Source organism: Choloepus didactylus, chromosome 18, assembly GCF_015220235.1.
Source record: "Choloepus didactylus isolate mChoDid1 chromosome 18, mChoDid1.pri, whole genome shotgun sequence".
NCBI classification, from domain to species: domain Eukaryota; kingdom Metazoa; phylum Chordata; class Mammalia; order Pilosa; family Megalonychidae; genus Choloepus; species Choloepus didactylus.
This window is the reverse complement of record NC_051324.1, coordinates 72,239,923-72,267,641: the sequence shown is the minus strand read 5'-3', so window position 1 is coordinate 72,267,641 and position 27,719 is coordinate 72,239,923. Positions and strand designations below refer to the sequence as shown.

The window sequence follows — 27,719 nt, the reverse complement described above, 5'->3', positions numbered from 1 at the left end:
ATCTCAATAAACCTGAATTAAAAAAAAAAGCCTCCTAAAAAGCCAAACAAAAACATGATAGCTGGGCCCCACCCTTGGCGTTTCGGATCCAGGAGGTCTGAGTGGACCTGAGACGCTGCGTGTCTGTTGTGCTCCCGGCTGTTGCCAGTGCTGCTGGAGTGGGGCCATGCTTTGGCCCTAAGCAGCTGCTTATCACGTGTCGCTTTCATTAGGGCCAGACTTGCTGTCCCCAGGAGACTGAGGACAGAGCCCCATCTGTCTCCTTCGTTGGCGCCTCACCAGTCCCAGAACAGGGCCCAGCTTTTAGAAGGACTTTACACAGATTTGTTGACTGACTGATAGATCACGTGATACAAGGCTGAGTGAGAGTCAGGGAGTGACAGGAGCAGCTGAACCGGTCAAGTCTTTAGTGGCCAGGGAAGAGGCCCTCAGCCCCCAGGCTCAGGCCAGAGCTGCCCTCAGGCTGCATCCAGGCGAGAACAGAGCGGGATCTGGTCCGCTGGCCGAGCTGGAGGCTCTTCAAGCACGTCTGGGGCTTTCCTAGCACTCCCTCTGACGGTTCATCAGATCAGCAGCTCTCAACCCTGGCTGCCCGTGAGAAAGCCCCGGTTCCTAGGCTGCACCAATTTACACCAGAATCTCTGGCAAGGGGCCAGTTCTGGAAGCTTCTCTGGTTTTCTCCAAGGCTGAGAACCATGGATTTAAAGTCACAGCAGCATGGGGAGGGGTGGGGATTTCCTTTTTTGGAAAAGGAGACTTGAACAGGCTCAGGGGTAGGGGACACAGCCTTTGTCCTCATCCCAGCCCGGCCTTGGGGTTGTGATGGCCGCTGCCCGCTCTCGCCACCCACACTCTGTGCATCTTGCCCCATGCACACTGTTCAGGCCCTCGATGTGACACCTCCACCCCACCCTCCCTCGAGGCTACTCACCCAGCAGCCAGGGACTGTGGGGGTGTCTTAGTTTCCTGGGGCTGCATCAGCTAAGTACTACAGACAAGTTGGCTTAACAGAAAGTTATTTTCTCACAGTTCTGGAGGCCATGAGTCCAAAATCAAGGTGTCGCAAGGACCATGCTTCCCCTTAAAGGAGATTCTACCCCATGCCTCTCCCCGTCCTCTGTGGGTGGCTGGCAAGCCATGGTGTTCCCTCTGCCACAGGGTCGTCTTTCTTTCTGTGCCCAAATTTCCTCTCCTCAGTGTACACCAGGCTTATTGGATTTGGACCCACCCTTGTCCAGTTTGGCCTCATGTTAACTAATCACATCCTCAAAGAGCCTATTTACAAATAAGTTCACGTTTCTGAGACCGGGGTTTAGGACATGACCATGTCTTTTTGGGGGACACAGAGGAGGTCAGGGGAACAGAGTCCTGCAGAAGACATGGCCAGGGGGCTCTGTTCTGATTTCCTGAGGCACCTCTGTGGACGTGGGGTTCCTGGGTGAGGACTTGGGACTGTAGGGAATCCTGCCGGGGAAAGGCTGATTTCCCAGGGCCCTCTCCTTTCCTTAGGTTCCAGGGAGCCCAGGGGTCGGGCCTGGCCTCTCAGACGCCCACCAGGTGCTGCAGAAGCCGGGCACCTGGGCTTGCACCCCAGTGCTGCTCCGTGATGACTTTGTGGCCTTCGGCACGTCACTTAACCCCCATGGCCCCCAATTTTCTCCTGTGCAGAGGAGGAATAGCAGCAGGTTGTGTGGGGGTGAAATCTTGGGGCGATATAGATAAGTAGAGCCCACGACCCTCAGTGCTGGTTTGTGCCAATTGTGGCCGGCTCTTCTTCCCACACTGGAAGTCCCCAAACTTTTATGACTCTGCTCCCCTCAGAGAACAACTTCTGAGCACTCCCAAGAGATGTTTTTATAAACTGTATTCATGAATGACGATACTAATATAAAACATTCACATGAAAATAGAAGTCTTAAAGGGATGAGACAAAAGCATAATAGAAGTTCCCACATTTTCTTCCTGCTGCCCCTGGGTGGGCGCGCCCCTCTTTGGGGACCCCTGCCCGAGGCCCGGAGGGCACGGGGAGGGGCGGTGTCTCCGCGGACCAGGGGCGTCGGGCAGGGGAGACTCGGGGGCAGGGGGCCTGGAAGTCGGGCCCGGGGAGGCTCCGGGTGGAGGCGGGGGTCGGCGCTACAGCACCTCCGCGCCGCTGGAGAAGCGGAATCTGCAGGCAGGGGCCGGGGCGCCGCGCGGTCCATGGCCCGGGGAGCGCGGCCCGGCGGCATCCGCGGGGGAGGGTCCCGGCCCATGGGACCTGGGGCCGGGGGAGCCAGGGCACGGGAAGCCGGGGCAGAAGGACAGCGGGCGCGAGGCTTGGGAGCGAGGGGACTCTGGCCCCGGAGAGCCGCCCGGGCCCGGCTCCGGCAGCAGTCGCGACAGGTCCTCCACCAGGTGCCACTTCTCCTGGACTTGCTGCGGGGAAGCGACAGGCAACTTGCGAGCGCAGTCCCCTCCCAGCCGCCCGCCGCAGGGACAGAGGCCACGCCCACCCCAGTCCCGCCCACAGCCTGAGATCAGTTGCCTATCAGGACACTGATCCCGGTCCCGGACCACGCCCCAGTCAGCATCCGGCCCCGCCCACCAAGAGGCCACGCCCACCCGCAACCTGCGATCACGTGTCTATCAGGATGCCGATCCCGGTCCCGGAGCCACGCCCCAATCAGCATCCTGACCCCGCCCACCCCGGGGCCACGCCCCAGCTAGAATCCTGCCCCAGCCCCGCCCCGGCCACAGGCCACGCCCCCCAGCGTCCCGGCCCGGCCCAAGGCCACACCCCCGGAGGAGTCCAGTCCGCAGCCGCAGGCCATCGTGCGTGTTAGGAGCCGGTCCTCAAGCCCAAGGCTCGAGCCCTTGATCAGGTCCGGAGCCGGGCCTGAGGCCAGGCCTTAGGGACTCGCCCCTCTTCCCTCCCTGTCTCCACCCCCAGCAGGAAGCTGTCCCCAGACTGTGGCCCCTCGCCAGCCCGAAGCACTCACCCACACCAGCTGCTTCCGGAGCCCCTGGATGGCCCTGGCATTGGCCTGAGACTGGGAGACGCACACGGTCAGCACAAGGCTGTCGGCAGACGGGCACACAAGGTGACCCTCGTCCCTGCGACCCCAGGCGCCTTCCCTGACTTTCCTCCTCCCTCCACTCTCTTAAAAACACCTTCCTGGGTGGGGCTGTCCCTGGCATTCATTCCCAGACCCCACTTTATCTGAACATAGGACCCTCCTCTCCTTCCCTTGGGGTCCCTCAGCCTCTGTCCCCAAGCACAGCCCAGAGGGTTTGCAGGTGTACAGGTGAGGTCCCTGAGGGAGCAGCCTCCTCCCTCTGCTTCTGGCTCCCAGAAGGGGTACCCAGGCCTACATCCCCCCCTCTGAGAGTGAGGTCTCCGTCACAGGTGCCCCTACCCTGGGCCCCCCACTGCCCGGAGAGGCACCTGAGCAGAATAAGGAGGGGGAAGCTGAAGGCGTGGGAGCCCAGGTACTGGAGGGCGCGCTGGCTGGCGGGTGGCAGCCAGAGGGCCACCAGCTCCGGGACCACCTGCCAGGGGGCCGAGTAGTTGGAGAAGAGGCCGCAGTCCCAGGAGGAGTGGATGCTGGGGAGAGAAGGACACAGGGGGCCGGTCAGGGCTGGGGGAGGGGCTCCAGCCACCGGCCTCCCGGACCCAACCCCCCTCACCTGCTGACCACGTAGACCAGGGGCACGGCGGCCAGGAGCAGGCCCAGGAGGAGGACCAGCTGGAAGAAGAAAGTGGAGCTGGAGGCACGGAAGAGCCGGGAGGACCGCTTGGAGTTCCTCAGGAGGGTGTACTGGGGAGGCAATCAAGAAAACAGAGCGTCGGCTGTTAGTCCCGGTGGGTGGACGGCAGAGTCTAAGGCAGGTTAGAAAGGGGCAGAAACAGGTGTGTGCCCGGCCAGGTGCCCCTGCCACGCCCTCTCCCAGACCCTGCTCCCCTGCAGCGGGCTCTGACCTTCTTGATGTAGAAAGTGAGGAAGATGAAGACGCTATTGAGCAGGGGCAGCAGAGGGCAGTAAAAAAGGCCCATCCAGGTGACCGTCTGCCCTGCCACGATGTCCAGCACGTTCTTGGGCACCAGGAACTCCTCACGGTCCAGCCAGGCCCAGAAGCGGCCGGAGAAGCGTTCCACCAGCAGCCTGGGGAGGAAGGGGGCATCCAGGCACCTACCACCCAGGAGGGGCATGGGGACCCTGGGCACGCACGCCTGGGCCTGCCATCCCCAGACAGGCCACGTCACCCCCACTCTCTCCCACGCCCCCCCCATCCCCCGCCCCGCACAGCTCACCTGCGAGGCAGGCTGACAAGGTAGGCGAAGGCCACCGTCAGGAGGAAGTTGAAGGTGCTCAGTTTGTAGAGCTCCTCCCCCACGGAGTTCTCCCAGCACTGGGGGCAGAAGGGGCAGGGAGCCGTCTCCATCCCTGGCCTTCCCTTCCCTTCTCCCACCCACCTGTTGGGCGGTCTCTGAGGGGGAGGCTTCTAAGTTAAAGCCCCGGACCCCAAGGATGAGATGAGAGCAGGGAACCCCCCAGCCAGGGCTGCTGCACCAGCAACTCAGTGCGATGAGAATGGCATGCTCTGGAGGTGTGCAGCACTTGGTGAGACCCGGAGAGGGACCAGGGGATTAGGGGCAGGGGTGGGGATTTCTGTTTTGAGGTGGGGCTTGTCAGGGAAGGGCGGAAGGGCCAGGCCAGCCGGGCCACCAGCCACCTGGTAGTCACAGGCGTCGTAGCCGAACGACTCACAGCTGGTCTTGTTTCTGCCGAGGCACAGCACAGTCTGGCCCAGCGAGAAGGAGAACATCCCCAGGCTGGACAGCTTCAGTATGACGCACCTGAGGGGCCGGGGCTGGGTCAGGGGAGGGCACCAGGTACACCCAGGACCCAGGTGTGGCTGACATCCAGGAGCGCTCCATGCTGTCTCCCAAGCTCACCCCCTTCCAACCTGCTCCCTCTGTGGCAGGATTTCCCAAAGTGTGTTCTCCAGAATCTGGGTGTCCAGATGACTCACGGAAGGGATCTGCTTTAAATTGGTTTGGAAAACTCTGCACAGTCCAGCCACAGCCCCCTACCTGCATTGCCAATTCACAGGCACATATAAGAAGCCCTGCAGTGTGGCACCTGTTGACCTCCAAGTGTCCTAATTAGCACTCCAGCCTGCTTACACCCTCCCTGTGTCAGAAACATGTGCCGTGAATACTTGCTGGGTCACATGGGCACGACGCCCCAAACTAAAGCCTTGCACACCCATGCCACGTAAGCCGTGTGCATTGTCAGTGCTCGTGGGTGGCAAGAGACTGGCTGGGAATGGTGGTTCTGGTGAGGCGGGGCTAGGAGGCGGGGTGGGGGTGGGGCTTATTTGTTAATCTTTTGCCTTTCTGAGCATTTTTATTTTTATTTTTTTCACCAAGGGCATGCATTATCTACTTGGAAGATAAAGTTTAAAACCCAACCAACCAAAGTCAACCTTAGAAGAAAGCAGAACGGCCTCTGGATGGCTTCAGCTCCAGGGAGGCAGAAGGAAAAGCAGGTGGAGCTGAGTTGGGGTGTGGGGAGGGGGGAGAGAGGCTGGGCTGGAGCTCTGCAGGGGTTGGGGGTACCGCGGCAGGATGTGGGTGCCGAGGGTGCCCAGCAGCACTGTGAGCCTGGGCTCTGCTGCGTGACCTCGGCGGTCTGGGTTTCCCAGGGTGAAGTCTAAATGGCCTGCGCTTGGCCCCAAGAGGTGATTTCTTTGGAGGAAAGGAAATCTGTGAGCTGGGGCCCCAGAGGCTGAGTTTTCTGGAAGCATCTGCCTGCCCACCCTCTGGTGCAGTGGTGAATGAGGGGACCTCCCAGCACACCGGCAGGCGACAGCCAAGACACTGTTCTCGCTTGTGCTCCGGCCCTCTCCACATGCACTGTCCCACTCGTCCCTAAAACCCCCAAGGGTGGCACCCACCAGACAAGGGTGAGGTTGACCTCGGTGCTGGGAGGATAGCTCTCCAGCTGGACCAGGAACCCAAACAGCGGGGGACCCAGGAAGTTGACGAGGGCGATGACTCCAGGGGGCAGGTACTGGAGCAGCACAAACAGCGGCTCCTGTGGGCAGAAGCTGGTGAGGGGTGTCTGCGGGCCGGGGGGCCCATCAGCTCCCCCATCCCCTGCGATCCCCTGAAGGGTGACTCGGGGGCTGGCTCAGGATCCGGGAGCCAGCGGCAGTCTGGGGGCTGGCCACAGTTAGTGCCAGCGGGAGCTCGCCATGCCCTTGGACATTGCTCCAGCTCTCCCCTGCGGAGGGGCAGTCCTGTGTCCCCCCAGAGCTGTGGCCAGCCGCACAGGGGCCCATGCCGATGGCCGGGCACCTCCTTGTGGTCCTGCGAGAACTTGGTGGCCCAGTAGATGGCGCTGATGGCCCCGGCCACCAGCAGCCCGATGAGGACGTTCACGCGCAGGTGGGCGAGCAGATGGCAGGCCCGCTGCGCCCGGGACTGCTGCTGCACCAGCAGGAAGCGGCGGCTCTCCTCCAGCTCCACCTGTCGTGGGGGGTGGGTGGGGGAGGCCAGGTCGGGGTGACTGGGCCGGGAATGCCGGGATGTGTTCTGTGCACCCCCACCTTGCAGCTGCGCAGGTGAGCGCCGACGCCCAGGCATATGCACAGCATCCAGGTGTGGCTGCCTGCATGCACACTCACACTCACACCCACAGACACACCCCCCCGTGTACCTGCTGGCTCACACACATGCACACTGACATTTACATGCAGTCACAAATGCTCTCACACTCCCTCATTCACACACAGATCCTCACACTCACACACTCACTCTCACACTCACCTTGAATTCGTTGCTGATCTCATGCTTCTTGATGGTGGCAGCCTCCCACCCGCGGATGCAGAAGTCCCAGGAGGAGAAGATCTTGGCACTGAGCGGTGTCCTATAGTCCTGGCCCAGGAACAGCTTCTGTGGCAGCCCCTGCACCATCCTGGAGGGGGCAGGAGGCGGGGGGCTGCTGGGCAGGGGCACCTCCCCCCCGCCAGCCTCGGTCCTGGGGGGGGTGGGTCCAGGCCCCACGTGCAGCCCTTGGCCTTGGCCTGGGGGTGGGGGTGGGGGTGCAGGGCAGTGGTCCTGCTCCCGAGGGCTGCAGCCGGAGACACAGAGTCGGGCCCCAGAGCCACCAAGGAGCCTTACTGCACAGGGGTCAGCGGCCTTCCTGCCGACTGGGGGAGCAGCATGCCAAGGGAGGGGGGATCCTGGGGGAGCCCCCAGAAAGGGGCGGAGGCCGGCTCTGCTTTCACCTTTGTAGCGTCCCACAGAAGCAGAGGAACAGGCAGGCCAGCGGGCTGAGGAGATAGGCCAGGCGGATGCTGTAGACTGTGCCACTCTCGGGGCCCGCCCGGTACGCGCCGTAGAAGAGATAGGTGTTGTCAAACGCCTGCAGACACCAAGGATGGCAATGGGGCCAGAGCCGCCTGCCAGGCTCCCTTCTGCGTGCTTGCCATTTAACCTCACAGTAACTCCAACAGGTAGGAGTAAGAGAATCCCCTTTTACAGAGGCTCAGAGAGGTTAGGCAGCTTGCTCAAGGCCACACAGTTTTGGAAAATTGAGCCAGTGCCTGAACCCAGGAGCCTGTACTGGCAAGCACTACAGTGTTCAAGGAGGAAGGTGGGGCAGGGCTTATCCCGGAGATCTGGACGTGTTCCCCTTTTGTCCTTTGCACCCCCAACCACAGCTGGCCTCTAAAGGCCAAGGGCACGTGTCCATGGGCCTGAGGGGTAAGCCAAGCACGGCGGCCCCAGCCTCTCTCTGACCGCATCACTGGCCCAGCCAGCCTGTCTGTGGGAGACCATCCCACTAGAAGACAGAGCACCTTGCAGGGGTGGGGCCCTCTGTCTCTTGGGCCGGACAGACCCTACTCACCCTGCCAGTTAAGACATTCCAAAGTTGGTTGTGGAACTTGGGAAGGCCAGGCTGGGATGGGTGGCCACCGGGGCAGTGGAGGGCTGCCAAGGAGGGAGAGGGGGCATCTGAGGAGGGGTCTCCCTGGCCCAGGTGAGGCTCTGGTCCTGCTCACCCCACAAACCCCCAGCCTGGGAGGCCTGGGAAGGGCCGCCAAGGGCGTGACAAAGGCAGGGTTAGGGAGAAGCCCGGACTGGGCACAAGCAAGAGGGTGCCCAGGCAGTGTGTGTGTGTGTGCTCGCGTGCGTGCGCGAGCGCACCCTGGGCTCTGGGACGTGGAAGGCTCTGGGGAACTATTCTCTCCCTGGGGGAGCCTGGAGGTCCCTGGGCCAGGCACTTACTCAAGTTAAGGGCGGGACCCGGGGCTGGGACGTGGAGCCAGATGAGGGGCAGCAGCACGACGCTGACGGTCAGCAGCAGGGTCAGCAGGTTGAGCAGCAGCAGGAAGCGGAGGAACGTGAAGTAGGACTGGATTCCAGTGCCGAAGAGGCCTGCGGGGGGACAGCAGGGTGGGCCAGGGGCACAGAGCGGGGGGCCCAGGCTGCGCTCCACCGGGCTGTGGGACGTGGGGTGGGGCGGCCAGGCTGAGGGGCCCGCAGAAGTGCATTGGCTGGAGCGCGGGGGAGGCCCCTCCGGCAGTACCTCTGGCGGCCGCCAGGGGGTGCCGCCCCCCACCGAGGTTGGCCGGCCGGGTTGGGGGAGGGGGGATGGAGGGAGGAGCTCATTGGTGCTGGTGGAGGGGCCCATGGCAGGCGGGATGACGCCCTCCTCCGGTTTGAGCCTCCCCGGAGGGAAGGCGGGAGGAAGGGGTCGGGGTGCGGGTCTTACCCCCGATCTCGTAGAGAGCCCCCTCCCAGAGCCCAAAGCCCTGGGCCAGCCGCCGCGCTGCTTCCCGGAGGCGCCGTCCTGCCTTCCGCAGCCTGCGCCGCCAGCGCTCCGGGCACGAGCTCCGCACCCCGTCGGGCTCCCGCAGCTGCCTGGGATAGGGGTGGGGATGGGGGCCCTCCTGAGTCACCCCCCGTGCCCACCCGAGCCAGGCAGAGCCGCGCCCTCGGGCCCGGGGTACGCCCCCTCCTCCAGAGCGCGGCCAGGGGCACCCACAGAATGACGCGCTTGTCCACCATGGCGTAGGGCAGCGTGCGCACGGGCATCCGGGAGGCGCAGAGCCGCTCCATCTCCTGCTCCCACAGCTGCTCGCCCTCCGGCTCGGGGCCCGGCTGCTCCGACCCCTGCCCCAGCATCTCTGCGGGCGGGGATGCAGGCTAGGGGCGCCGGGTGGGTGGGCCTCCAGGTCTCGGCTCAGGATGACCAGAGAGGAAGAGAAGCCATCCAGCTGCCTGGCTGGCCACCGGGCTCAGTCCCGCTCCACCTCTCAGAGCCACACATGGCCAGGGGCCTCAGTTTCCCTGTCTGTTAAATGCGGAGAAAGACCAAAAGGCACGGAAAAATGGGGCCATCATAGGCCAAGCCAAGGCCAGGTGTGCCGCATGTGGGTGGGCGGGCCCGAGGCTTGCCCCCCCATCCCGGCTGGCTCCCTGGGGGCACAGGTCAGCCGGGTCACCCTTTGGAGAGAAACCATTCTGCCCTGATTCCCTTTTTGGGAAGTCACCCCTGTCCCAAACGCCGGCGGTCCTGGGGATTGGGCAGCTGCAGCACCCCTGCTCTAGAAACCGGAAGCCCCTTCCGCTTTCCATCTTGTGGTCCAGCCTCACAGGTCGGGGTCTGCCCTGCGATCCCCCACCCATCCCCCCACTCCCCTCACCATGGGCCCCAGATGAATGGGTGTCCCCAGAGACCCAGGTGAGGGAAGGGGACCAGGGGACCCCTCTGCCACCCGTGCAGCAGCTCCACTACCTCCCAACCCCAGACTCTCAGCCTCAATTCTTTCTTCCACCCCTTCATGCTCCACCAGCCCCTGCCCCCTATCCTGCACCCAGCTCACCTGGGGACCCAGGGACCAAGTCCCGGGGGGCGTCCTGTCCCCTAATGGGCTCCTGCCAGGCCAGGCCGGGCTGTGAGGGAACCGGAGGGGACAGGGGGTCACATGACAGGAACCCTGGCACCCCTTCCCCGGTTCCTCCCCTCTGTCCTCCCCACCCCCTGCAGTTTCCTCTGCTCCTCTGCTCGGCTGAGGCTGAGTCCCACTTCCTGCGCTCCTGGGCACAGCCTGGCAGGTGAGAGCGAGGGGCAGCGATTTCCCGGAGGCCGAGTGCGGGGTGTGTTGCGTGCGGGTCCCGGGCTCTACCCTACTGGCGTGGTCGGGGGCGAGCTGCGGCCAGTGCCAGGCCGGGGTGCCCTGAGGTCTGGAGACTCCCGCCTTCCCAGCCTTAGGGGCCACACACGGGCAGCCTGGTGCTGTTGGGGAGCTGCTGCTGCTGGCTCCCCCCTCCCGTCCTCTGGGGAGCCAGGGGCCTGATCCAGGAGGCCCGACCCAGGCAGGGTCACGGGTGGCCAGAGCTCAGACTCGGGCCCCTTATCTGCCTGCCGCAGGTCATTGGGGCACCCAGGCCGTTGGGCGTGATAGGGACCTAACAGTGGGCCCCATCTGCCCGGGGCTGCTTGGTTTCCCTCGGGCGGCGTTTCTCAATGTCTGGCCTCTGTGGTTGGCAACACTGTCATGCCCAGGGAGTTGCTCCAACCAGGCTAGATGCTTAGGGGTCACCCAGGGTCCCTGGGAGGTCCCACAGCCTTGCCCTTCTTCCCTTAGCCCCTCTCCACTTCCCTGTAGGTCATCTCTTGTCCAGATGCCCGGTAGCTTTCCTCCCTCCTTGCTGGCCCCCCTCCTGGTTTCTGGAGCCCCTCCTCTGTGGCAGGCCCAGGGCTGGCTGCTGGGCACACAGTGGGCTCAGGGGACAGGGGCACAGATGGGCAAATGCAGATGTCATTAAGAAGCTGCAAGTGGTCCAACTAACTGGGCCTGGAGCAATCCAGGAAGGCTCTTGGGAGGAAGTGACCTTCGACTGGAGCCTGGGGCCATGCATGTTCAGGTGGCTGGGGCAGGGGTGTGCAGGGTGCGGGGGGGGGGGGGGGGGGGGGGGGAGTAGTAGTGGAAGGAGAGGCAGGGACTGGGGGGACTGAACCTCCATACCAGGGCACCAGGTAACCCACTGGTGCACCACGCTGATAGCTGCAACTGAAAAAATCGCACACCTGGCTCTGCCCTTGTGTCCAGCCTCAGGTGCCAGGACCCCTTTTCCTTCATTCCTGCACCCTCGCTTCCGCTCCCGTGCTCCTCTCCCCAGGGGGTCCTCTCCACTGCCTTCTGCCTCCCAGCTCATGCTCATCTTGCCTGTCCCCTGCCTGGATGTCCTGTGAGCTGGGCTCAGTGTGTCTGCAGTCCAGGAACATCCCCCCCAACCTGTGCCCCAGGGGTTCAAATCCCACTCAGACCCTGAAGTCCCCAGAATCCAAGGAAAGGGCTCTAGGGGAGACTTTCTCAGGCTCCCAGGTGGACGGGACTCGTGCCCTGCTGGTGTCACCCCGGAGGTGGGTCACCCTAGTCCCCTCGGGGCTGAAGGCCAGTGTGCCCCGCCCCCGCTTGCGCAACGGACAGCAAACAGCGCCAGGGGCTCGCCCTTCCTCCTTTTGGCCCCCTTCCCCCAACCGAGCACACAGGAAGTGCTCCTGACACTTGATCAACAGAAGAAGCCACGCCCAGGCGGGGAGGGGGAGATAGCCCCGGGGCCACCCTTTGTGCACACCGGAGATCCGGCGTTACCCGGTCGGCTGTCGCAAGGCTCCGCATCCACGGGGCTTAAAGACAGTGCCCTGGGAAGTGGGTGGGGCTGGAATTATTGTCCCTACTTGTAACTTGGGGAAACTGAGTCCCACCAAAGTTGCAAGGTGGGGACTCCAACCGGGGGAGATTGGAACAGGGCCGCCGCAGCCCGTCCAGGTCACGGGTGGGTGCGAGGACGGGTGGGGGAGGCGGCCGAGGGGCGGGGGGCGCCGGCGACCGGAACCCGCGCCACGTGACCGTCGGGACCCGCCGCCACGTGGGCCGGCTGCGCGGACCCGGCCCGTCCCCCCCGGCGCCGCCAGGCCTGCGACGGCCGCAGGTCGCCCCCGGGGCCCTTTGCTATCCCCGCCCCCCGGCCCCGCGCCCCTCCTCCACATGGTGGAGCTGAGTCCGCGGTTCCCGGCGGCCCCTGTGGGGGGCAGGTGAGCCTCTCCGGGCGCCTCCCAGGTGAGTGGTCCGGATCCGGGGCGCCGAGTCGGGGTTGGGGGCGGGGGGAGCCGACGCCTGTGCTCTTTCCGGTCCTGGGGCCTCGCCCCCAGCGCCCGCTGGTTCCCCCGCTTCGGCCGGGCAGGTCCGCCCCCTCCGAATTCCTTTCTGTCCCTGGAGCGCGCCCGCTGCTGCGTTCCCTCCCAGGTTCTCCCGGACCTCCCCCCGGGGAGCCCCTTGACCTGAGCTGTGCAGCAGCGGATCTGCGCTCCCCACCCAGTCCCAGGCCCTGGAGCGGGAACCCTGCCCTCCCCAGCGCACCGGGGCTGCACCTCCCAGCTGGCGGCTCAGGGGAGGGGGCGGTGATGTGTGCCCAGGCTGGGAAGGGGGGAAGCGGGTGCGCGGCCATACCACTGGCGGGTCGGCGGAGGGGCGTAGGAGAGGGACTGTGCGTCACCCCTGGCCCCCAGGCTGGCTGTGCCTCTTCCTGGGGAACAGCTGCTCCCAGAAGACTTGCTGCGGGCTGGGGTGTGGGTTCCTGGAATCCGGCCCCACCCTGGCCCTCCCCACCTGGCTCAAGGCTCAGGAATGGTGCACCCTGGAAACTCCGAAGGACCTGCCCCGCCCTGGGGACAGGGACGGGGAAGGGCCAGGTACCAGCGGGGTGGAAGTCCTGCGCGCTGCCCAGGTGAGCCCCCAGCCTGTGGGTGGTGGAGCCCCAGGCCTGCAGCTGCTGAGCACCCTCTCCCCGGCCCCCAGCTGGGAGGTGCAGCCCCGGTGCGCCTGGGGAGGGCAGGGTTCCCGCTCCAGGGCCTGGGACTGGGTGGGGAGCGCAGATCCAGGGCTGGCCGTTGGGGAGGAGCCAGGGGAGCCCCTTGTGCCCCACCAGCCCCGCCTCTGGCCACTTTTCCCTGTTGGGGTCCACCTCCGACCCACCCCTCTGCTGGTTCTCCACCTGGGCTCCTGCGGTCACCGGGAGGGAGCCGGAGGGGGTGGACGGCACGGGGCCTGGGTATCTGGTCAGCCCCCTGCAAGGGCTCCGCCTGGGCCCGGAGCCTCCCCCTCGGGTGCTCCCTTGAGCTGGTCCCACTTTCCCTGCGTTCCTGGGGCTGGGGGTGGCAGGACCGGGCATAGTGGGCACAGTCCCCGCAGGAGTCAGCGCGGTGGGTGGGAGCCCGCGGTCCCCACCCCCACCCCATCCCCACAGCCCAGGACCGAGCCCCAGATAAAGCCGCCTTGGTTCCAGTGGTGACGGCACAGCAGGGACAAAGGCGGCCTGTTGGACTCCAGGCCCTGCCCCCAGCCCTCCAGTGACAAGGGTGTGGGGGAGTTGGGGCTCCGGGAATGTGGTGGCCTTGGGGCCCCATGCCTGGGCTGGGTGGGGGCAGCCGCCCTGGGCCTGCAGACTGGGTGGGGGACGACGTGGCGGGATTTCCTGTGAAAGGAAGAGTGCAGCGGGGTCTCTGGGAGGGCATGGAGGGCTGTGTCCCTGGGGTGGAACTCTGGGCCTAGATGACACCCCACCCCTTCCCCGGTTCCCAGGGACTGGTGACATCGAGGAAACAGATGGGGAACTGACCAGACCCTACACCCTTCCTTCCTCTCCTTCCCCGCTACGCTGCAGTGGGAGGGGCCTCTCTGTTCACTCTGGGATGGGGTGGGGTTTATTTGGGATCACTCACCTGGCCATGTGTTTGGCTGTGGGCGGGGCAGGGCCGGGGCTGTGGGTGGCACCCTGGTGGCTGGGCGGGCGCCAGGCATGAAGGGCAGCGTTGGCAGCAGGGCCCTCTCTCGGCAGATGGGCCCCCGGAGGCTGTGGAGGCCGCACCCAGGCCTGGAGCTGCCCTAGGACTGCAGACCAGCCGGGGCCGGGTGCGCAGACATGGCCCAGACGCTGGCCTTTGTCCTCGATGTCCCCGAGAGCCCCGAGGACCAGGGGTAAGCACTCCAGCTGTCTCTGGCAGTGGGGGCTGGGCGGTATCCCCTCCAGGGAGGCTGTGGGCACCTAGGCCTTGTGGGGGCGCGGGGGGTCCGCCCCAGCCTGAACTCCCACCCCCACTCTGCCTGGCAGCCAGGAGCCCAGCCCTTACGATGAGAGCGAAGTGCACGACTCCTTCCACCAGCTCATCCAGGAGCAGAGCCGCTGGGTGGCGGCCGAGGAGGGGCTGGAGCTGCAGGAGAGGCAGCCGGGGGCCGGGTCCCTGGAGGCCCCAGGTGAGGCCAGGCCTTCCCACCTCCCGGAGGTCTGCCGGCCTGGGGGTGGTGGTGGGGGGAGCCGGTGCCCCCAGAGCCTCTGGACCCTGCGTTCACACTTCACAGGCAGCAGCCTCCCAGGGCCCGGGGGCGCCCCCGAGCTCAGCTCGGCCACCCTCCGCATCTTGGCCAGCATGCCCAGCCGCACCATCGGTGAGTGGGGTGCCGAGGCTTCAGGCGGGGGTCAGTGCAGCTCGGAGCCAGGCCCTGGTGGCTCCCCCCACCCCCACCCGCTGCCCCAAGGCCCGTCGGGTGCTCGCCGGGGACTAAAAACGACTCCAGAGTCGCAGGGTAAAAATAGGCTTTTGGGAATCAGTGGTGCCCAAGGCCCCTGGGAAAGGGATTTTCCTGCTCCCTGGAACTGGGCCCTGGGAGGGTGGGCATCCTGTCACTCAAACGGGGGTGCCCAGGAGCCCTCCCCGGGGGCGGCCGGCCTGCCCTGACCAGGGTCCCCCGCAGGCCGCAGCCGCGGGGCCATCATCTCGCAGTTCTACAACCGCACGGCCAGGCTGCGGCGCCGGAGTGGGCGGCCCCTGCTCGGGGACGTGGCGCCCTCGGCCCGGCCCAGTCTCCACCGGCTCGACCCGGAGCTGGACCCCACGTCCCGCGAGGAGGAGGGTGAGTGGCGGGTGGGGGCTGGGGGCGTGGAGGGGAGGCCAGGCCGGCCTGGGTGGGGCCATCCAGGGCCAGCGGGGCCGGAATCCCCTCCCCAAGCGGGGCAGGGGAGGGGCTGCCTTTCAGGCTGCAAAGGGGTCACCCCAAGGCAGGCACTCGTCGGTTGATTCCTTGGTTGCACAGACATGTGTTGACCAAGTGCAGCTTTGCAGCCCCCGGCCCAGACACTGGGGACATGAAGGCGGGAGACAGTCCCTTCCAGCTTCTTGTCTGCCCAGTTAAAGAGCCCCCAGCCCCGGATAAATGGACGATTAAAGCTCAGATAAGGGAGCCCTCAGCTGGAAAGTATCAGCGATTGGCTTAGCCTGGAGGGCTCTAGGGAGGCTTCCTGGAGGAAGTGACACTTGAACACAAGGGGTGCAAAGGCTCTGGGTTAGGAGTGTGCCTGGCTTGTCTGAGCAGTGTGGGGGCCAGTGTGGGGTGGCCGGCGGACGGGGGCAGCAGGGGCAGAGGCCATCCTGCAGCCGTGAAGGCAGGTGGTGGTCTCGGGCAGGCTGGTGCCCCAGCGCTAGGGACAGCCCCCTACATGTCCCTCCTGGCCATGCCCTCTGGCTGGCTCTACCCTCTCGGGCCTCAGGCATTTTCTTGGCCTTGCCCTGTTTCCTCCTCGCGGTTTACCGGACATCCCCCCCACTCTGATGGGCAGCAGAGCAGCGCAGGGTGACGTGGGCAGGGTGGCCAGGTGGGCGTGGGTGGCAGCTTCGCCGCAAACTCCAACCTAGGCAAGGACTCATCTCCTGAGCGGCACTTTCCTCCCCTGTAAAGTTGGGGTGGAGCATGCGCCAGCCCTGGGGGTCGTGAGGGTTAAGGGGTTGTTGGCCATGTTGGCGGCAGGTGCCAGCTCTGCCCACCGCCCCTCGCCTTCTGTCGCGGAGGCTTTGGCCCCTTTAGATGAGATGAGACCGTCTCTTGTCTTAACGGCAAAGCCTGCTGGACCCCCTGGCTGCATGTGTGTGTTAGGGGAGGGGGTGGCGCAGTGGTGGGGTGACTGGACAGGGGTCGGGAGGGGAGACAGCAAGAGCCTCGTTAGGCCTTGGGGAGGGTTTGGGTGGTGGGAGACGGGGCGTAAGGCCGAGCCTGGAGGTCCCAGAAGCTTGGTGGAGATGGGGGGACAAGGCAGAGGTGGGGTGAGGGGGGCTTGAGCGGGGCCAGCCGGGACTGCGGAGCCCAGGGCTGTCTGGGCTAGGGTCTGGTCCTCCTGGGCCGGGCAGCAGGGGGCAGAGGCCAGAGGAGCTGGACCGGGGCAGCTGCAAGCAGACGGGCCTTCTGGGGCCATGGCCGTGAGGCAGAGGGAGGGTGCCGTGGGGTGACCCCACGATGCTCTCCCTTCCCTGCAGAGAAGCGGAGGCTCTTGGTGAAGGAGCTCCAGGGCCTGACGGTCACCCAGCGGGACCACATGCTCCGGGGGATGCCCCTGAACCTGGCTGAGAAGCGCTGCCTGCGGTCAGTGCCCACCAGCCTTGCGCGGCCCCTGGACTCCCTTATCCTTGGCGGGGCAGACCCTCCAGTGTGGGGGTTTGGGGTGGTGGTCCCTGCAGGGGGGCTGGGCCCTGCTCAGCTCAGGCCCAGACGCTGCCTCTGCCTGCAGGGAGGAGAGCCGGACGCCGCGGGGGAAGCGGAGGGGCCGGCAGAGCCGCCGAGGGGTCCTCTCCTGCGGCAGCCGCCTCAGATACAGCTGCACCCTGGTAGGAGCTGGCTGACTGCAGGGCCTCCCACCTGTGGTGGGGCCGGGGCAGTGGGGCCGGGCTGGGGGCCGCCACCCTGTCTCCGGCTCCCGGGGTCCTAGCCCCCAGCCTGCACCTCCCTGAGCCCTCCCCTCTGCTGCTGCCTGGGTTCTGTTCACCCCTCCCGCCCGGCTCCCCGCCCGTCCCCTCACCCGTCCCCTCCAGTGGCACCGTCCTCCGCTGTCCCTGCAGGCCCTGCACAACCTGGGGCTCAGGCTGCTCTCGGGCCTGCACGCCTTGACGCCGTGGCACTACGCCCTGAAGCGGATTGGGGGCCAGTTTGGCTCCAGTGTGCTCTCCTACTTCGTCTTCCTCAAGACACTGCTGGCCTTCAACGCCCTCCTGCTGCTGCCACTGCTGGCCTTTGTTGTGGCGGTGCAGGCCGCCTTCCCGCCAGAACCGCCCAGCCCAGACCCCACCTTCACGGGCCTGGAGCTCCTGACCGGCGGGGTAAGGGCGGGCCAGGGCCTCTGCAGGGCTGGGGGCACCTGTCTTCTGCACCTATCTTGTACCCTCTTCCCCTCTTGGCCACAGCTTCCCCCGGGAGTCCCTGAGGCTCTGCAGCCCCCTTGCTGGGACTCCGGAGGCCACGTGGCCCAGGGCCCCGCAGTCTGACGTCCATCCTGCCTCATCTCAGCAAGGCCTGGGAAGCACCAGGATGGCCATGGCCCTTTGGTCTCTGTCTTCTCTTCACTGGCCCTTCTCCTGCCCTGCCCCTGGGGGTGTCCCACAGGGTGGGCAGAGCCCCTGACCCGGCCGGGCCTCCCTCCACAGGGCAGCTTTACTCACACCGTCATGTACTATGGCTACTACAGTAACAGCACGCTCAACCAGCCATGCGACCTCCCGCTGGATGGCGGCCAGTGTACCCCCGGGGCGGGTGGCCTTCCCTACAACATGCCCCTGGCCTACCTCTTCACTGTGGGCGTGGCCTTCTTTATCACCTGCATCACCCTGGTGTACAGGTAAAGGCCCTCCCCTGCACTCCATCATCTGCCCATTGATCCATCCACTGATCAGTGATTGAAACATCCATTGATCATTTGATGCATCTATCCATCCACTCATCCACCCACCCATCCACCCTTCAATTGATTGATCAGTCCATCTAGCCACTGGCTTACTGATAAACCCAATGCTCCATCCACCCATCCACCATCTAGCCATCCACCCATATATCCATCTACCCATCCATCCATCCATCCATCTCTCCATCCATCTACTTATCCATTCATCCATCCATCCGTCCATCCTTCCATCCACCCACCCACCCACTCACCCATCCATCTACCCACCCACCCACTCACCCATCCATCTACCCATCCATCCATCTCATTAACATTTGCTTTGCTCAGCTTGGGGCAGAAGGTAAATGAGCGTGGTTCTTGTCTAGGGGAGAAGACAGATCAATGAACAGGCTAGAAACATTCAGGAGCCCCAGGAGACTCTGCCTGGTTGTCAGGGGAACATGTGAGAAGGGGGCCCAGGGGGGTAAGCAGCTGCCCTGAGATGGGGAGGTTAAAGGGGAGCAGGCAGGAGGAAGTAGGGGAGAGCACTGGGCAGCAGGAGAGCTGTGCAAAGGCCCTGAGGTGGGCTCGGCACCTTCCGTATCCACTGTCTGGGTGGTGGGGGGACTGCTGGCATCGTCAGTGGCCAGCAGAGTTGCCTGTGTCAGGTGGGCACTGGAGTGGACAGGGTAGTTCTAGCTGGTGAGACGAGCAGGCCAGCGGACCTCACCTGGGGCCCTGGGCTGGACGCGGGGCAGGAAGAGCCATGGGGCGGCCGAGGTGGCGCAAGAGGGCGCCTGGGTGGGGGTGGTGGGTGTCTTCTCCGCTTGGCCCCTGCTGCCTCCTGGCCCCAGCTCACCCCTGCTTGGTTCTGCCCCCTCAGCATGTCCCACTCCTTTGGGGAGAGCTACCGGGTGGGCAGCACCTCGGGTGCCCACGCCAGCACGGTCTTCTGCTCCTGGGACCACAAAGTGACGCAGAAGTGGGCTTCGCGCCTCCAGCATGCCAATGTCCGCACTCGGCTGAAGGTGAGCGGCCGGGAGGGCCTGGGGCCGCGGCCTCCTGCCCCGTCCCTGGATACCAGGCCCACTCGGACTGAACGGGCAGAACTGCGCTGCGGAGGGAGGCCCCTTGGCGTCCGTGAGTGGGACTCGGCACGGGGGTGTCTTCCCTGCTCAGAGTGACCCTCAGGCGCTTCCCAGTCCCCGAGAAAATGAGGAAACACACCGAGTTGTCCTCATTTTCTCTGCTACACTTTGCCCTCCGCTTGGGGCTGCCCCTGTGTTTGCTGTGTTGATGGACACGCAGTGAACACACGGTGAACACGCAGAGGCGCTGCCAGCAGAAAACCCCGCCTGTGCCGGGCTCTGGCCTGCCCCCCGCCCCCCTGCGGGAGCTCGGCACGTCCACCCTGCCTCAGCCAGGCCGGAGACTGTCCAGCAGGAGAGTCAGGTTTCCTCTCGGGGTCTTTTCCTGGGAGTCCGTGAGTGTGTCCTTGGCCTGTGTGGGAGAAGGCCGGCATGCTCGATCCATCCTCACGCTAGCCCGGGGGAAGGGCGCGTTCTCTCCCTGATGTTACAAACGAGGAAGCCGGGGCACCCGAGGTCACAAGGCCAGGAAGTGGCAGAGCTGGACCTTGTGGAAAGTTCTCTGCCTTGCTGGGGTTTTGTGCCACAGGATCTGTGTCTCAGGGAGCTCACGGCCAGTGGGCGCTTAGTCACGCTCTGTGGGAGCTCCCACGTGCCAGTAGGCAGGGCTGGGAAGGGAGAAGCACGGAGCGGGTTGGGGAGAGGTTGGGGCAGGGTCTTGGGACTGAGCAGAGGGCCTGGGGAGGGAGGCTGGGGGGGATGAGGGGGTCTGGGGATCTTGACCCCAGGTCCTATGTGCTCCTGGTGCCTGAGGGGGCCACAGAGCAGGAGAGGGGGAGAGGTGGAGGCCTTGGGGCTGGTGCAGGTGCATGGGGTGGTGGGCAGGGCAGACCCCTCTCTGCAAGGAAGCCACCCACCCCATCCCCGATGCCCCAGCTCTGCCCCACTGTGGCTCCCTGCGTGTTCCTGGGTGTGTGCAAGTCTACTCGGAGCCACCCGCCCCATCCCTATGCTCCAGCTCTGCCCTGCTCCGGCTCCCTGCGTGTCCCTGGGAGTGTGTGGGCATGTGTGTGTCTGGGTGTCTGTGTCGTGAGTGGGTGACGGGTTGCCGCGCCTCTGCAGGAGCTGCTGGCCGAGTGGCAGGTGAGGCGGGCCCCCCAGAGCGTGTGTGCGAAGCTGCGGCGGGCGCTGGGGCTGGGGTTCGGCTGGCTGCTGAGCCTGGGGACTGCGCTGGGCTGCGCCGTGGCCGTCTACACCTTCTCGGAGCTCATGATCAAGGTGTGGGGCCCGGGTGCGCGGAGGGCGGGCCGCGGGGGAGGGCAGGGTCAAGCCTGGGGGGCTCTAGGCGGAGGCATCGGACTCCCCTTGGGGGGCAGGGCGCTGGGAGCCCGGGGACGGGAATGAGAGTGTCCCCAGCGTCCCCAGGAAGCCGGTGGCTGGGTGTCCCCCGCACCCCTCCTGGCCTCCTGGCCCTCACTTCCCCTGATCTTCTGTCTCAGTTCCCGCCTTGTGTTCCCGCCTTTTCTTGTTTTCTTTTTGGTTTCCGTGTCTTTTTCTGCCACCTGCTCCGTAACCCCCTCCCTGCCCACTTCCTGTGCGGCTTGAACGGAGGCCGGGGTGGGCGGGAGGTGCTGCCCGCCAGGCCCGCCCCTCGCCTGGGCCCCCGCCCCCCACGGGGGGTCCGATGCCTGGTCTGGGTTGGTGACCCCCGCCCTCCCGCTGCCTGGCAGAGCCCGGTGGCTGCCGAGCGCGAGGCCGGCCTGCTGGGGCTGCCCCTGGTGGTCTCCCTGCTCAACCTGGCCGCCTCCTACCTGTGCCGCGGCCTGACCGCCCTGGAGCAGCACGAGTCCCCCGTGCTGGAGGCCTACGTGGCCGTGTGCAGGTAGGTGGACTGCGGGGCCGGGCGGCGGCCTGGGGGCTTCCTGGGGCGGCCCCTGCCTCCCCGGCTCCCCTCCCTCACCTCGTGCCCCCCACAGGAACCTCCTGCTCAAGGTGGCCATCCTGGGGGTTCTGTGCTACCACTGGCTGGGCCGCAGGCTGGGTGCCCTGAAGGGCCAGGTGAGGGTGGGGCCGGGGGTCTGGGGGGGCCGGGGGGCATCGCTACCCCCCACCCCCCTCCAGGCTACCCTGGTCCCAGAGGCGGAAGGGAGGAGGGCTAGGTCCTCACCTGGCCGCACCTGGCCCGTCTGGAAGCCACGGTGGGGTTGGCTGAGGGCCGTCTCTGTGTCAGTGCTGGGAGACCGTCGTGGGCCAGGAGCTGTACCGGTTCATGGTGGTGGATTTCATCTTCGCACTGGTGGACACGTTCTTTGGGGAGCTGGTGTGGAGGTGAGAGGCTGGGGGGGCCCTTGAGCCCAGCGCCCCTCCCACCAGCTCTTCTGGGTACTCTGGACTCCCCCCATCCAAAGAGGGGCCCACGAGCACTCTCACCTGTCCCGACAGGGTATGGCAGGGGTGGGATCCCCTGGGGGCTCAGTCCCAGGCAGCCCCCACCCCCGGACCCCCACATCAGTTCCACCAGCCAGTTACCCTGTGAGGGAGTGTCAGTCGGAGAGAAACACAGTCAGGATGTCACTTATTTCTGGGTTAGAGAGGAACACAGGTTTCAGAACAACGTGTGTACTTCATAGCATCAGTTTTGTGCAAAGAAGAAAGGGGTGGGGAGAAGGAGCAAGTGAAGGGTCATTTTCAAACTGCCACAGGTTGGTGCTAGCGTTTCAAACGGGTTTTACTTTCTGCTTTTTGTGTTTCCTTGGAATCATGTGTTTTCTTTGGAATATGACTTTAGTAATAAAACAAAATAAGATTATTTTTAAAGCCGTACAGCTTGGTGCCGAGTCACCGTGTGCTGGCTGTGGGTCACGTGTACCCGGAGACGACTGCGCGGAGGCCTGTGGCAGCCTGAGCCGCCGCCGCCCTCGGGGGCTGCCGGGTGCCGCGCGCGGGGGGCAGGGTCGAGGGGGCGCCTCCTCCCGGGCTGGGCCCGCGTCCGACCTGCCGGCACCTCTGTCCCAGGCTCGTCTCCGAGAAGAAGCTGAAGAGGAGGCGGAAGCCCGAGTTTGACATCGCCCGGAATGTGCTGGAGCTGATTTACGGGCAGACGCTGACCTGGTGAGCACCCGCACTGGCCACCTCTGCCGTCACTGCTGGGGGGCGCCGCCCCGAGGACCCTCCGTGTGGTCCAGAACCCAGCCTGGTCTTGGGGTGCAGAGTGGGGACCCCGGGGTCGGCGCCGCAGCTCCCTGCCCCCCACCCCCAGGCTGGGAGTCCTCTTCTCGCCCCTCCTCCCCGCCGTGCAGATCGTCAAGCTCCTGCTGCTCTTCTACGTCAAGAAGGTAACGGGGTGCCTGGGGGCGGGGCCTGGGGGGCAGTCCTGGGACGCGGGAACCCAAGCCCCCTCCAAGCAACGTGGGGTCAGTCCCCCTCCCCTTTGCAGGCTGGGCAGTGACTTGGGTTTATTGGTCCTTCCTGGGTCCTCGGTACGAGAGGGGCACCCAGGGCCCTCTGTCCTTGTGGGGTGTGTCTGGGCTCACACCCCTGGTTCACCCCACTCCGGGCCCTCTGCTTCCCCACCCATGTTCCGGAGCCTGGTGGCAGGGACACTGGGTCAGAGAAGCATCCTCCCTTCTGGGACACACCGTCCCCCGCGTGCCTCGGTCTCCCCTCTGTGAAGCGAGGAGGTTGGCCCCCCCTGGCTCTCGGACCCTGGTGCGTCTGTTCCAAACAGCTGAGCGGGCCCCGGTCTGGACGGCCCCTTCCCCTGGCCCACCGCCCTTCCCTCTGGAGCAGGGGTGGCCGTGGCAGAGGCAGCCTTTGTCCCCCCAGACGAGCCTGATGGCCAACTGCCAGGCACCCCGCCGGCCCTGGCTGGCCTCGCACATGAGCACCGTCTTCCTCACGCTGCTTTGCTGCCCGTCCTTCCTGGGCGCTGCCATCTTCCTCTGCTACGCCATCTGGCAGTGAGTCGGGGCCAGCCGCGGGCAGGCAGGGAGGCCTGGCTATCCGCCTGTCACCCCAGGATATGGGGGGTTGCCTGGGGGGGGGAGTGTGGTGGGGGCTGGGCTGGCGGCCACTGTTTGGGGTGACATGGGGTGGCCTTCGCTCCCAAGGCTGGAAGGGAGGTGTGAGGGGCTGTGCCTGGCCTGAGGGCCCCCGGTTGCCCCTTCCCTCAGGGTGAGGCCCTCGGGCACCTGTGGCCCCTTCCGGACCCTGGACACCATATACGAGGCGGGCAAGGTGTGGGTGCGCCGCCTGGAGAGAGCGGGCCCCCGCGTCTCCTGGCTGTCCTGGGTCCACCGCTACCTGGTGGAGAACCCCTCCTTCATCTTCCTGGTGTCGTCCCTGCTGCTGTGAGTGTCGGGGCCAGCCGGGGACCCCCGCGCCCCGCTCCTCCCCTCGGCCTGCCTGACCCCTGTCTCCCACAGAGCCGTCATCTACCTCAACACCCAGGTGGTCAAGGGCCAGCGGAAGGTCATTTGCCTCCTCAAGGAGCAGATCAGCAACGTGAGTGCCTCCTGAGCCGCCCACCCGTGCTCCTCTCGGCTTGTCTGCTCGTTTGGAGACTTTGTTTGCTGGACCACGGGGTGGCAGGGTCTCTGAGAGGCTGGGAGTCGCCTTGGACTCCAGGTTCAGCACCCTTGTTTTCACATTCAAGCAAATCAGGCTGAAGGAGGGTCAGGATTTCAATGTTTTCTTTATTAAGTGCGTTATAGTTTATTGCCAGGGCTCCAGGCCCCTCAAATGGCTGCTGACCCTCAGCCCCTGCACCAGGGTTGCCCCCTCTGCCTGGTGGGCAGCCTGATGAGCCCAGCTCACTCCCTCCCCAGGGGGCTTCTGTAGGAGGGTTGGAGCCGAGCTGGGGGTCAGGGTGGGCCCCTGCCCCTCCTCGGCCCTGACATCGACCTTCTCCCGCTGCCATTTTTAAAGAAATAATAAACCTTCATTTCAGAGCAGTTGTAGGTTTACAGAAAAATTGTACAGAAAGTACCAGGAGTTCCCGTATACCACCCGCCTCCCGACCCAGTTCCCTCTCAACATCCTGCACTTGTGGGCACGACTGTTAGAGTCGTGGGCCAGTATGGGTACAGCTGAGCCGTGAAGGTGACCTGGGGTGTCTTGGACCCCCCCACCCCTGGTTCTTTCCCTGCACCCTTCCTGACCAAGCCCACTTCAGGGTCAGCTGGGCACACGTGTCCCCTGAGCTACGTCCTCGTCTCTGGGGCTGGCTCCAGGCACTTGCTGGGTGCCTGCCAGGGGGCGGGTGGGAGGAGGCCAGCAGGCTCCCAGGTAGCCCCTGTGGCCAGCTGATCTTAGGGACAGCGCCCACGTTTTGTCGGGGTTACAAATAGCAGAGCAGTACAAGTTAACACACCCCTTACCTTCCTCAGAGAGCAGCTCTCAGCCAGTACCCCAGGAAGCAGAGCTCGATGCCAGCTGGCCTCCTGCACTGTGTCGTTTCTGCTGGGGGCCACCCAGCCCCTGGCCTGCCGGTGACACATCAGGGCCTCGGGGCGCCAGACGTGGGTGTAGGGGTGTGTGTGTGTGACACTCCGGCCTCTGTTTCTCTCGGAGCTGGAGAACCGCTGTCCGGGCCTGAGCAGGGCGGCTTAGCCCGAGCCCCTCGGGATCTGTCACAATTCAGCTGAGAGACACAGCCCCTGGGCTATTCTGAGTGTCACTCCTGGGCTGAGCCAGGTTCCCAGGCGCCCAGAACAGATTTGCTTGGCTCCTGACAAAACTGTTCTTTTTTCTTTGCAAAGAAGTTCGGGTGATCCGATATTGGTAGTTGCCGATTTTCATTCGGTGGCCGCTCTGCTAGGTCTGATGCTATCTGCTTCATGTGCTTTGAATCACACTGAATTGTCAAGAGCCCCCACGACAACAGTGTAATTGTCCACCTTTTGCAGATGTCAGCACTGAGCTCAGGAGGTAACTTGCCCTCATTAGTGAGTGGCAGGGCTGGTTTTAAATTGAGGCAGGCTGGCTCCAGGGCCTGCAGCTGCCCGTGTAGCCGATCACGTTTTCCCTTTTCACCTTAGCCGTTAGGAAGCTGACACATTTAGACCCCTTCCCGGCTCAACTTTTCCTCCTTGTTTTGGTGCCTCTTTTACTTTCTTCTAATTTTCAGCTGCTTGTGAAGTCGAATACATCTTGTCAGCTTGTAATATATCAAGTGCATTCAGAATCAGAGCGGTTTCTGGATGGATGGATGGAAGGACTTTTTCTTTCATCTTGTGTTCTGGCCATTCTAGGAAGGGGAGGACAAAATCTTCTTAATCAACAAGCTTCACTCAGTCTACGAGAGGAAGGAGAGAAGCAGGTGAAGCCTGGAGGGACGGGTCGCTCTGGGTGTGAGTGGGGGGTGGTGGGGCAGATTGGCAGGTGTGGGCAGCAGGGCCCTGGCCAGAGGCCGCCTCCTTCCCTGGGGGCATCTGCAGGGGTGCTGGGAGGGGAGGGGAGCCTCTTGCAACTCCCCCACCCTGTCTCCCCACCCTTCCCTTCCTCAGGGGTGGGGGTTTTTGGGGGAGGAGGGAAAACAGAACTGTGTGCAGGAGCCAGGGGCCACTTGGGCTCTCTCAGGCCATCCCCACAGCTCTTCACCCCACTGCTTTGTAAGTTATGTGAGCCCCTCCCCTCACTGCCCCTCCCGCTGCTCTTCTCCCCAAGGGTAAATGCTCCTCCATCTCCGCCAGAGTCTCACATGTGGGGCCAATTGCAGGCTTCCTTTCTCCCTGGCAAAACCCAGCGGCCCCTCTCACCCTTTTCTGCTTTCTTGTTTGTCTTGGGAACCCCTGGTTTCTGCTGGGGACGGTGAGGTGCCCAAGATGCAAATACACTTGTGTGGCTCGGAGGTGCTGTTCCTAGAGGGAGGGCCTGGAATGCCACGGAGGCAGCCACCTCTAGTGACCTTGACAGCAGCAGGGTGGGTCGGTCAGACTCTTCCCACTGCCTGGTGGACGGACAAATGGACACACACTTCCCGGGCCCTGGAGAGCGGGTCTGCGGAGGCTTCCACCCCCGGGTGTGCTCTGCCATGGAGCCTCGTGGAGTAAGATCCTGGACTGGTTTTAGTGACATTCATCTCCTCGTTCAGTTAGTCACTAAACCCATGTGTCCTGTTGGGCCCCCAACCAGGCAGGGAGGATTCTGGGGCAAGGTGGGGCCAGCACTGGACCCCCAAGTCCCAGGCTTGCACTGCAGTGACACCCAGACCCCCAAGAGGTTCCCATAAATGACCACTGTTGACCCCAAAGCGGCAATTTCCTGGGAGCCGACCCGTAGGCCCTGCCCCTCACCCTGTCCCGGTGTTTCCTGGTGGCCCTGGTGACCTGTCTCCTGAGCCCCGGCAGGCCCGGGGTTCTGTTGTGGGCTTGGGGTGTGTGTTATGAGTGAGGCTTCAGGCGTCCAGTGGGAGGCTGACACCCACTGGTCCTGCTGACCCTCTTTCTGGCAGGACTGGCCGAGGTGCCGAGGCCACGGCACACCCTGCCTGGCCCACAGAGCGGTGGGAAGCCCAGTAGGAAGGTGGCCCTGCGTCTTGCCCTGCGGGGCCACCCATTCCCTGGGCTCTTTTGGGCGCAGACGCCAGATGCCATCCCCGAGACTGCAGCTTCTCAGCACTGCCCAGCCGGCTGGACGCGGAAGGGTCGGCAGGAGGGTCTGTGGCACCCGAAGACCTGTGCCCTGCCTGGGACTCTTATTTATTCTGATTAAATTTGTTTTGCAAAATGGGCTTGTCTTGGGCGTCTGTGCCGCGGGATCTAGTGGGACCCCATCCCCTACGCCCCCAGCCCGCCCCGCGCCTCCCTGGCCGGCCGCTTCGTCACTTCCTCTGGCTCTTCTGAGTGGCTCACCTCGCAAGGCCGGCTGCAGTGTAGACGGGAGGGTCTGGAGTGAGCCGAGGCTCTGGGCACGAGCGCTGCTGGTGGAGCTGCGTGGGCAGTCTGGGGAGTGCAGGACCTTGGAGTCTGAACCAAATCTGTCCAGACCTCTTGGAGATACTGTGGATTTGGTTCCAGACCGTGGCAATAAAGCAGGTCTGGTTTCCCAGTGCATATAAAAGTTACGTTTACACTCTACTGTTGACTATTAAGTGCGCAAGCTCACAATGTCTAAAAAAACGTACACATTCATTGAAATGTGACATGGACATGAGGTGAGCACGTGCTGATAGAAGAATGGGGTCAATGAACTGGCTTGATGCTGGGTTGCCATAAGCCTTCAATGTGTAAAAAATGTGCTCATCTGTGCAGCGCGAGAAAGCAAAACGTGCTAACACGGGGTGTGCCTCCTGACGTTTTTCAGGAGGATGGACTTTTGGCAGCACCATCAGAGCTAAGATTCTGCAAACCTGTTCCTCCTGCCTCAGTGACTGGAGGTTGGGATGCGTGGCAGGTCGAAGTGAAGAACTTGCCACGGTGCCTCTGGGAGTTCCCATGGGACCCTGAGACACTCCAGGTGGTGTCCTTCCCTGCGTGTGGTGCTGGGTGGCAAGTGGCTGGGCTGTGTGCCTTCCTCCACAGGGCTCCGGGCCTGGCACACAGCAGAGGCTGTGCTTGGCCACACACTAACCATAGTTGCCACATGAGACCACACCGAAGGCTTGAAGGAACAAGGCCTTCCCGGGTCACTGCTTCTCGAGCTTGGCTGCAGAAGGGAACCCTGAGGCGTTGCCTGGGCGCCACCCCAGGAGAGCCTGATCTAACTGGTTTGGGGTGTGCCCTGGACACTGAGATTTAAACCATTTCCACATCACTGTAACCTGCAGCCAAGGCCGAGAGGCACAGCTCCCTGCCTCCTTGCCGTGTCCAGCATCTGGTAGGTCACAAACGCAGTCACTGAAGCCTGAGGCCCCCCCACCACGTGCTTCT

General features: G+C 64.3%; 2 protein-coding genes across 5 annotated transcripts; one reads left to right on the top strand and one right to left on the bottom strand.

Annotated features, from left to right (window-relative positions):
• Positions 1–1,802: 1,802 nt before the first annotated feature.
• Positions 1,803–12,649, bottom strand: TMC8 (transmembrane channel like 8). 3 transcript variants are annotated; one of them, XM_037808468.1, is made up of 16 exons: positions 12,514–12,649; positions 9,039–9,347; positions 8,766–8,914; positions 8,279–8,428; positions 7,899–7,981; positions 7,276–7,412; positions 6,815–6,962; positions 6,344–6,514; positions 5,941–6,080; positions 4,714–4,837; positions 4,292–4,389; positions 3,959–4,142; positions 3,667–3,797; positions 3,425–3,583; positions 2,979–3,029; positions 1,803–2,415 (listed from the first exon to the last, which is right to left on the bottom strand). In XM_037808468.1, exons 2-16 carry the CDS (start codon positions 9,176–9,178, stop codon positions 1,818–1,820), a joined length of 2,463 nt encoding a protein of 820 aa, XP_037664396.1. In that variant the 5' UTR covers positions 9,179–9,347; positions 12,514–12,649; the 3' UTR covers positions 1,803–1,817. The 3 variants fall into 3 exon arrangements, with proteins under 3 accessions (XP_037664396.1, XP_037664395.1, XP_037664397.1); XM_037808467.1 differs by lacking the exon at positions 12,514–12,649 and adding an exon at positions 9,880–10,014; XM_037808469.1 differs by lacking the exon at positions 12,514–12,649 and adding an exon at positions 9,880–10,014 and having other exon boundaries at positions 1,998–2,415; positions 2,979–3,057.
• On the top strand, positions 12,524–26,513 carry TMC6 (transmembrane channel like 6). 2 transcript variants are annotated; one of them, XM_037808465.1, is made up of 21 exons: positions 12,524–12,790; positions 13,901–14,040; positions 14,174–14,316; positions 14,422–14,508; positions 14,815–14,973; positions 16,368–16,473; positions 16,619–16,715; positions 16,947–17,204; positions 17,529–17,719; positions 18,645–18,789; positions 19,972–20,127; positions 20,580–20,731; positions 20,826–20,907; positions 21,080–21,177; positions 21,865–21,960; positions 22,109–22,184; positions 22,639–22,808; positions 23,022–23,198; positions 23,274–23,352; positions 25,101–25,168; positions 26,303–26,513. In XM_037808465.1, the coding sequence occupies exons 2-21, from the start codon at positions 13,985–13,987 to the stop codon at positions 26,367–26,369; spliced, it is 2,463 nt and encodes an 820-aa protein (XP_037664393.1). In that variant the 5' UTR covers positions 12,524–12,790; positions 13,901–13,984; the 3' UTR covers positions 26,370–26,513. The 2 variants fall into 2 exon arrangements, with proteins under 2 accessions (XP_037664393.1, XP_037664394.1); XM_037808466.1 differs by having other exon boundaries at positions 12,526–12,790; positions 22,675–22,808.
• Positions 26,514–27,719: the final 1,206 nt, after the last annotated feature.